Source organism: Orycteropus afer, unplaced genomic scaffold (genome assembly GCF_000298275.1).
Source record: "Orycteropus afer afer isolate SDZICR_OR568_19922 unplaced genomic scaffold, OryAfe1.0 scaffold00043, whole genome shotgun sequence".
Taxonomy (NCBI): domain Eukaryota; kingdom Metazoa; phylum Chordata; class Mammalia; order Tubulidentata; family Orycteropodidae; genus Orycteropus; species Orycteropus afer.
The window spans coordinates 14357690-14367830 of record NW_006921630.1 but is presented as its reverse complement, the minus strand read 5'-3'; the positions used below and the strand labels follow the sequence as shown (position 1 = coordinate 14367830).

Below are 10141 nucleotides of genomic sequence, written 5' to 3'. Positions count from 1 at the left end.
TTAGGACATAGTCATGTGATCCATCATGAGAAACAACACTCACAAGTGAAGTCCAGCCAAGTTGACAGATCTTCAACTATCACAAGTGGCTGGTGCATTTGAACCACCAGCCTTCTGGTTAGTAGTCAAGTGCCTTAGGCACTTTGTTACCAGAGCTCCTAGTAAAACATTAAGTACCTATAAATTACCTATTATGTTATTATTTTTTTTGAACATTTTATCATGGGCTGAGTGAAAGTTTATCAAGCAAATACATTTTCCATTCAATACTTTATATACATTTTATTTCATAACATTTGTTGCAGTCTTTCCACTTCCTTAGTGGGTTCCCCGCTTCCATTCACTCATTTTTCCTGCCCATTTCTGCCTTCTGAACTTTGTTTTTGGGTAAATGCTGCTGTTTTGGTCTCATATGGCTGATTGTTCTGCAGAGTATGTTTCTCATGGGTGGTGTTGTACATTTTATAGGCCTGGCTGTTGTTTGGCTGAAACATGATCCCCCAAGGTAGGTTCATTTTCAGGTTTGAAGGGTGTCTAAGAGCCATAGTCTCAACAGTTCTACCAGTCTCCATCAGACCAGTAAGTCTGGTCTTTTTTTATGATTTTGAATTTTGTTCTACATTTTTTTCCCCATTGTGTCCTAAGCCTTTGATTGTGATCCTGAGCAGAATGGTCTGTAGCAGTATGGGTACCATCTAGTTCTTATGGTCTCAAGCTAGTGGACGCTGTGGTTTGTGTGGTCCATTAGTCCTTTAGACTAATTGTTTCCTTGAGTATTTGATTTTTTTTCATATTCTTCTTTGCTAAGGATGAGGAGAGACCAATGGTTGCATCCTAGATGCTGCTCGCAAGCTTTTAAGACCCCAGTCTCTACTTACCATAGTAGGATGTAGAATATTGTGGTCTATTATGCCAGTTCATCTACATGTTCCCTGAGACTATGGTCCTAAGCCTCCAAGCCCAGTGATTCACTTTCTCAAAGTGTTTGGTTATGGCAAATAAGTTTTCATAACTTTGCTCCTGAATGTTATAATATATGCATGAATATGTTTGCAGCACATACAAATACATTTGTAGAAATATCCTCTGCCAAACCTATACATAATTATGAGTATATTGTAATTTGCCATCCCACACCTGTTCAATTTGCATGTCTCCCTATGTATTCACTCGTAGATTATTATTTGTTATTAGTGTTGTTGCTGGACTGTGGCCTATTGCTATTAAGAGGCCAATTTTGGCTGGTAATTAATCAGGAAAGGGTGACATATTCTCATTGAATAATCACTTCCTATTTCCTACACGCTCCCAGTGGGGGCTGGATAAGCCTGGGGATGAATCCTGGATTTGTCACCATTGGATCAATGGGGAAGTTATTTCCCTTTCTTGAACTTTGTTTTCTCATTTGTAAAATAAAGATGCTAATATTTCATGTTGCTGTTTTGAAGATTAAATTTATAAATGCCCAGATTTGTTTTTATCATAATATAATTCAGATTTAAGGCCAGTCTGAAGCAAACTGTTTCTAAACTTTCTTGAAGTCATAGCTTGTTAGTCTTTCTCCATTATCATCCATATCCCTGATGTCTTTAAGCATGGGATTCATGGTTCATACAATAAGTATGCAAATAAAGCTTTTTAGATGTATATGAGTTTGTTTTGTTTGGGTCTCCATTACTGTCTTATTGATGCAGAACAGAATATATTGCTGTTCTGATTTTGTTGCTTTGATCACATTATTTTGATGACCTAGAAGAATACATGCTAGACTTTGTATTTTATAGTTTCTTGGTTTCATTTCTCAGCTTGTCTTTAGGTTGCTATTTTCAAAATTGTGCCTTGACTTAAACCCTCCCATCAGAAGCACATACTTAAATTTTGTCTTATCTGTCTATGTCCTTGTGGGTATATCTGCTTAATGGACTGCTTTAGCAAGGCACTGGGCCTGTCTTACCTTTGACCGAACAATGCAGCTTCTTTTTTCTCACCAGAATTTGTTCTGATGTGATGGCATTGTATCTCCATCCCAGGTCATTTTACTGCACAGTAGTCTCACATCTAAGGACAAAGTGGTGGCATATTTTATCATGGCAACATTTTTATGTTTTTAACAAAAATCTATGGCAACTATAATTGCAGTTACATGTTTTGTAGTCTCATTAGTCACCATACATGGCCCACACCAGTCACCAAGCATTCCATATGGTAAGTGTGGTCGAGCATTGTCACCCTTGTAGTTATTATCAGAATGACTCAGACATTAAAGTCTGAAATGTGAACTGCAGTGTAGAATTTCTAGAAGATTATGTTTTCCCCATTTGAGAAAAACACCTTCAGCAAATCTCCCTGAGATTAAGGACTACGATTTACTATATTGTGACCTTCACACAAAAGTGCTGAAGGATGAGATAGTACTCCTCACACTGTGTCACTGAGTTGGAACTTAAGTATCAGGTAGGCAAAACATATCTGAATAAATAGTTCCAACTCAGTGACTTAGTGTGAGGACTACTATGTCTGGATGTTTGTGTCTGGGTCTGTCTATTTTTAATATTCCTGATGTTTCCTAAAAAGCCAAGTGACGAAAAAATAATTCATGTATGCCTTTCCTTCCTCAGGCTTATCAGAGAGGAGCTGCTCCTAAAAGCCGAATTCTGCCAGCTGGAGGGAAGGTGTTGACCTCAGAAGAGGAATATAATTTGTTATCTGATCGGCATTTCCCAGACCCTATTGGTAAGTGGCTGAGCATTTTTTCCCCAAGTCAAAATTTGTAAACGTGCCTTGTTTGGCTAGACCAGTGTTCTCAACAGAGGTGGTAGGAGGAGGAGCAAAGAGTGGGGTGGAGGGTCAATTTTGCCCCCCAGAGACATTTGTTAATGGCTGGAGACAATTGCTGGATGAAGGGGTAGGGAGAGGTAGTGAGTAGAACCCAGAGATGCTGACAAACATCCTACAATGCACAGGACAGCCCCCACAAGGGAGAATTGTCCGCTGAAGTTGAGAAACCATGGGATAGGCTCACGTGTTCCACAGACAAATGGAAGATGTAATTTTTTTAAAATTGGGACAACTTTATACTGCTTCTGTTATTTTAAATCATGTTCACTAATACCCAAATCAATTACTGTGTTTCTATGTGTGGTAAATGTGCAATTGATCAGTTACCTTGGGGCTTTTGTAATATACTGCAGGCTTTCATAACACCACCCAGAGCAGCAGAAATCACCACGTGAGGCTCAGTCCATGACATGTCCAATCTTATCTTTCAGTCAGCAAGCCTAGACCTGTCAGGGACTATTATTTTTCTAATTTTAGGTTGATATGCATAAAATAAGGACCTCTACTGGTACAGGGCCTAAGGCATTTGACTGCCAAGCAGAAGGCTGGCAGTTCAAAGCCACCAGCCACTCCATGGAAGGAAGACTGGGCAAATCTACTTCCATAGAGATTTATTGCCTAGGAAACCCAAAGGGGGGTCACTATGAGTTGGAATTGACTCAATGGCAGTGAGTTTGTGTTTTTTTATTTTTGTTTTATGCATAAAATACCCTGAACTGACAAAATGCTATAAACAAGGCTTATAATTTCTCATAGCTACTGTATAGAAGCATTTGCATTAATAAGCATATGCATAAACAGTAGCTCAGTATTGTCATGGAAAGAACACTGAACTGAGAATTAGTAGACTGGATTTTTATCTGGTTCTAACTGTGCCATTTATCAACTGTTATCTTAATGGGCTGTTGAACCTCTCTGGGTTTTTGTTCTCTAAAATAGGGGTTTGAACTTAAAAATCTGTAAGGACCTTTTACAGCTCTCATATTTTCCTCATTCATTTTACTTTTTCCATAAAAAGAAACTGGTAGATATAATATATAGGCTGAATAAGGCATTTCACAGAGATTTATGAACTGTAGCTAATGTAATAACTCCATCTGGCTGTGTGTAAATCATACTACACAGTAATTACTTGGTTTCTTGGAGAGAGCCCTGATTCTTATGAGTGGATATAATCATTTCATTAGAATTTATGGAGAAAATAATCATTTTATCAATTGTTATTTCAGTGCAGAAATGCTTAACACAGTATTTTTAATAACATAGTTATAGGATTAGTACATGGACCATAAAGCTATATTAACAAAATATTACTAGTAATTCAAGTTAAAACAATCCATTATATGTATTATACTTATTATTATATTTTCTAATTTGAATTCTACTTATATGTTGTTGTGGCTGGGGAGCTGCAGCTAGAAATGGGAATACCAACATGATGACTCCTCTTCAAAATCTCTCTGAAAGAATTTTCCAATGATATCAGTCAGAACAGACAATATGTTTATTGATTTATTGATGAAATAATGTCAAAAGGAATGGAAAGGAATAAGAAGCACAAGGCCTGTGTGAATAATACCAGTTGGCCTAGGGGTTCAGATTGGGCCATTTCAATGACTTTTTTTTTTTTTTTCTATTGCACGCTGTGGCCTTCTGAGTTTTAAAAATAGGATATTCTACAGTAGATCATTTGTGATATTTCTGTAACTCAACTAGAAAAAATGCAGGCCGATAACATCTGGAAAATTTCTGTCAAAGGTTAAGTAAGAGATAACTGGAGGCTAATTGGAATGGATTTTATGGGGCTTGCGGCAACTTTTAAATGCAAAGGGTGGGTCTTGCTTTCAGTTGTTTGTAAAAAACTGTGAGGTCTTGGAAAGGTCAGGGACAATTGTTTCACAAAAACATGTTAATCAAGAAGACTCACTGTGTGCTAAGATTTCTATCCCATAGAGGAAAGGTAAGAATTACCCTCACTTGAAAAAAATCATCAGTGGTTATAAATAAATATATCTTCTTTATAGAGTCCACTAAGATGATATATCAAAATACTGCCATGTTTTGCCAGTTTGCTAAAGTGATTCTTTGACATTTTATTAGTTAGGATCTGGTTTGCTGCATGCAAAAAATATCTCCAATTAAACAAATAAAGTTTTACTATATTATAAGAAATATTTGAATATCAACACTCTGTGGATGGTGTGGTAATTCCATAAATTTGTGAGACACTCAGACTCTTTCTGGATCTCTCCTCCTTTATCTCCAGGTTTTGGATTTTATTGGCATAGTCCAAGGTGGCTGCTGAAGTACTAGCTGTAGCTTTCTTATCCTAGATGAGAGGAAGGAGAAAAGGGAAGGAACCAAGCATATTTCTTCCTTAAGGATACTTCCAGCAAGTTTCACATAGTGCTTCTTTTTCATCCCATTGGTCAAAACTTCATGGCTATGGGCACAGCAAGCTGCACAGGAAGCGGGGCACATAGTGTTTATTTTATGCAGCTACTTACCCAACCAAAAATCAGGGGTTACTGAGAGAAGGGAAGAATAGATAATGTGTTAGAACTACTACTGGTCTCTGCTACCGTATTCAGTCATTTACTCAGTTGTCTGTTCACTCATACACTGATTCATTCATATGTTACTAGTGTCAGGCATTGTGCTAAGTACTGGTTGGTGGGCCACAGTTGTGCTTCCAGCACATTCTACTGTTAACTTCAGACTTCAGGACACTTAAACAAGGCTCCTAGATATGCCTCAGGAAGTCTATTCTTTGTCTAAGCCAATTCTGATTTATTAACTTTCCAGTATTATAATTCAATTTTGGAACCTCCTTTTTTGGTTATGTTCCATTTTTTTTGCAATGCCTACTGTTTTTAGGCATTTAGACTGTTTTAATTGCCACATAGAGGCTCTGAGATTATTGTGCATGGTGTAGGGAGGGAGCATAGAACTTTTTCTTCTGCTTGTTCTCTATGATCTCAGAAATAAGCTGGGGTTCATTTAAATGCAATATTATATAACTGGGATGCATGGAAAGGAATGAGGTTTAGATAGAAGATCTGATTAACAAGTGGTTTAAACATGACTCTTGGAATTAATTTTGAGGGAATAAGTAAAAAGTACCACTGTTTGTTGTTGTTGTTGTTGTTATGTGTCATCGAGTCAAACCTGACTCATAGTGACCACTTCTTGGGTTTCTGAGGCAGTATCACTACGGAAATAGATTGCCTAAACTTCCTTCCGAAGAGTGGTTGGTGGGTTTGAACTGCCAGCTTCCTGGTTAACAGTTAAGTGCCTTAGACACTATGCTACCAGCGCTCCCTTAAAATGTCCTAGAATGAAGTAACATTCATTCATTCGATAGACTTGGTAGTTGAACATCTAGTAGGTCCATGACTGTGCTATGAGCTGAGGATACAAAGATGAGTAAGACAGTCTCCATCCTCTAGGAGTTCCAATCCAGGGCAGTGGTTCTGCTTCCTGGGGAGGGCAGCCACGTGAGAATCAATGGGACAGCTTATCTCATTCTCAACCTCCCACCCTGAATACCAGTGTCACACATGGAAACACATTATTACAATATTTTAGAGGAACAAAGTAGAAAACACCACTCTGTGCCTGGTGGCAGGAGGAAATGCCAGCAAAGACATCTCAGAGAGGGTGGCTTTGACTTGCCTTTAGAAGGACAAGGAGAATTTGCTATGTGAAAACATGATGGAAAGGAAGAAAGAAAGGGTGACATGGACTGCAGGAACAATAGGTAAAAAGCTATGTAAGGAATCACTTCCAGGGAGAGTATACAGACTGAGAGGAGTAGCACAGAATAAGACAAACACCCACACTTGGGGGGTGGAGATGGGTCAAGGGGACAGAGGAGCCAGTAAAAGTGACAAAAAAGAAAGAAACAATTTAAAAGAAAGAAAGAATCCTAGAAAGAGGTGCTCGTGGACTCAAGGGGAGAGAATGTTTTCCAAAGAGAGGGCACTAGTAGCAACACATGTTTCAGATCAGATTAAGAGGAAGGATAATAGAGAAGAAGCCATAGGTTGAAAGTCAAGATGACTTTCAGCAATAGGCATGTCAGAGCTGGTAGGGCAGGAATGACCAGTAATTGGAAAATAGGCCTTGGTAATAAAAAAGACACTAGAGATTGCATGATAGAATTTTGCGAGACCAATGATTTATTCATTGCAAATACCTTTTTTCAACAACATAAACAGTGGCTATACATGTGAACCTCAACAGATGGATAAACAGGAATCAGATCAACTACATCTGTGGAAACAGGAGACAGAGAAATTCAGTATCTTCAGCCAAAACAAGGCAAGAGTTCACTGTGGAACAGACCATTAACTGCTCATATGCAAGTTCAAGTTAAAGCTAGAGGAAACTAAAACAAGTCAACAAGAGCCAAAATATGACCTTGATTATATCCCACCTGAATTTAGAGACCATCTGAGAAACAGATTTGATGTGTTGAAGACCAATGACTAAAAACCAGACGAGTTGTGGGATGACATTAAGAACATCATACATGAAGAAAACAAAAGTTCATTAAAAAGGCAAGGGAGAAAAGACCAAAATGGGTGTCAGAAATGACTCTGAAACTTGCTCTTGAATGGAGAGTAGCTAAAGCAAATGGAAGAAATGACAGATAGAAGAGCTGAACAGAAGATTTCAAAGGAGCAGCTCAAGAAGACAAAGTCAGTTATGATAATGAAAGGTACAAGACCTGGAGTTAGAAAACCAAAAGAGAAGAATATGCTTGGCATTTTTCAAGCTGAAAAGAACTGAAGAAAAAATTCAAGCCTTGAATTGCAGTATTGAAAGATTCTGTGGGCAAAATATTGAATGATGCAGGAAGCATCAAAAGAAGATGGAAGGAATATGCAGTCACTGTACCAAAAAGAAGTGGTCAGTGTTCACCTATCTCAAGAGGTGGCATATGATCAAGAACCAATGGTATTGAAGGGAGAAGTTGAAGCTGCACTGAAGGAATTGATGTAAAACAAGAGTCCAGGAACTGACAGAATACCCACTGAGATGTTTCAATAAACTGATGCCACACTGGAGGCACTTAGTCATCTATGCCAAGAAATTTAGAAGACAGCTACCTGGCCAACTGACTAGAAGAGATCCATATTTGTAACTATTCCATATAAAGGTGATCCAACAGAATGTGGAAATTATCGAACAATATCATTAATATCAAATGCAAGTAAAATCTTGCTGAAGATAATTAAAAAATGGTTGCAGCAGTATATTGAGAGGTAACTTCTAGAAATGCAAGCTGGATTCACAAGATGATATGGAACAAGGGATATCATTGCTGATGTCAGATGGATCTTGGCTCAAAGCAAATACTAGAAAGATGTTTACTTATGTTTTATTGACTATGCAGAAGCATTCAACTGTATGGATCATAAGAAATTATGGGTAACATTGAGAAGAGTGAGAATTCCAGAACATTTAATTGTGTTCACAAGGAACCTGTACATAGACCAGGAGGCTCTCATTCCAACAGAACAAGGGGATACTGCATGGTTTTAAATCAGGAAGGGTGTGTTGTATGCTTTCACCATACTTATTCAATGTGTATGCTGAGCAAATAATCCAAGAATATGGACTATATGAAAACTAACGCAGCATCAGGATTGGAGGAAGACTCATTAACAATTTGTGATATGCAGATGACACAACCTTACATGCTGAAAGTGAAGATAACTTAAAGTATTTACTGATGAAGATTAAAGACTACAGTATGGGTTACACCTCAACGTAAAAGAAAATGAAAATCCTCACAACTAGACCAATAATCAGCATCATGATAAATGGAGAAAAGATTGAAGTTGTTAAAGATTTCATATCACTTGGATCCACAATCAACACCCATGAAAGCAGCAGTCAAGAAATCAGACATTGTATTGCACTGGGCAAATCTGCTGCAAAAGACCTCTCTAAAGTGTGGAAGAACAATGTTGTCACTTTGAAGACAAAGGTATGCCTTCACCAAGCCATGCATGTGAAAGCTGGGCAATGATTAAGGATGACCAAAGAAGAGTTGATGCTTTTGTGTTGTGGTGTTGGCAAAGAATACTGAAAGTATCGTGGACTGCCAGAAGAATGAACAAGTCAGTCTTGGACGAAGTGCAGCTAGAATGCTCCTTGGAAGTGAGAATGGCCAGATTTCATCTCACCTACTTTGGTCATGTTGTCAGAAGGGACTATTCCCTTGAGGAGGATATCATGCTTGGTAGAGTAGAAGGTCAGTGAAGAAGAGGAAGAGCCTCAATGAGATGGATTGATACAATGGCTGCAGTGATGGGCTCAAATATAGCAAGGATTGTTAGGCTGGCACCATACCAGGCAGTGTTTCATTCTGTTGTACATGGGGTCTCTATGAGTCAGAGCCAATTCAACAGCACCTAACAATAGCATAACAGGACAGGAATTGGACTGAGGTGAGAATAGTGGTTGATGGAGGGAAGATATGAGCTATACTGCTAAGAATTTGGCAATGATAGACAAGAGTGAGAGCATGCAGGCAGGAGATGCTGGCAGGGAACATGGGTTGGGAGCCTGCAAGGAGGGTGGGGAGAGTGTCTGTATGAGCAGACTTCTCACCTGCTGCAGGGCAATGAGGAAGGATGAGCTCTGTTTTTAGATCATTTAGAAGGGAAAAAGTTGAGAGAGATTGTGTCTGATGGCCTCTGTTGTCCCTGTGGAGTAGGAGGTGAGATTGTCTGCCGAAAGGTGATAGGTGAAGCTGGTTGAGGTATGCTACAGACAATGAACTCTAATTTTCCTTCATTCTGTGAAACATCTCATACCAACTTTCCATCTCATGTTCTGCCCTAGATAGTTACTGTCTCTGTTAGGGCTGCCATAACAAAATACCACAAAATAGCTTTCCCTAAAGAACTGAAACATATTTTCTCATAACTCTGGAGGCTAGAAGTCTGAATTCAGGGAGTTGTCAGCACTAATTGCTGTCACTTCTAGGGGAGGATCCTTCTTTGTCTCTCTTAGCTTCTGCAGCTCTGGGCATTTCTTGGTGTTCCTTGGCTTGTGAATGCTCAAGCATCCTCACATGCTGTGTCTCCCTGTGTGTGACTCTCCTTTTATAATATCACTCTGAAGGGATTTGGATTAGGATCCACCCTACTTCAGTATAAGGAGCCTTGGTGCCACTGTAGTTAAGCATTCAACTGCTAACTGAAAGGTCAGTGGTTCAAACCCCATTAGCTGCTCCATGGGAGAAAGATAATCTGCTTCTGTAAAGATTGTTGTTGTTGTTGTTGTT

At 38.8% G+C, this 10141-nt stretch overlaps 1 protein-coding gene across 1 annotated transcript in view; it reads left to right on the top strand.

Annotated features, from left to right (window-relative positions):
• NIBAN1 (niban apoptosis regulator 1) overlaps positions 1-10141 on the top strand; it is a 155784-nt gene that overhangs the window by 35026 nt on the left and 110617 nt on the right. The window contains exon 4 of the mRNA XM_007937680.2: positions 2619-2733. Coding sequence (XP_007935871.2) covers positions 2619-2733 — 115 coding nt within the window. The remainder of the gene's footprint in view (positions 1-2618; positions 2734-10141) is intronic.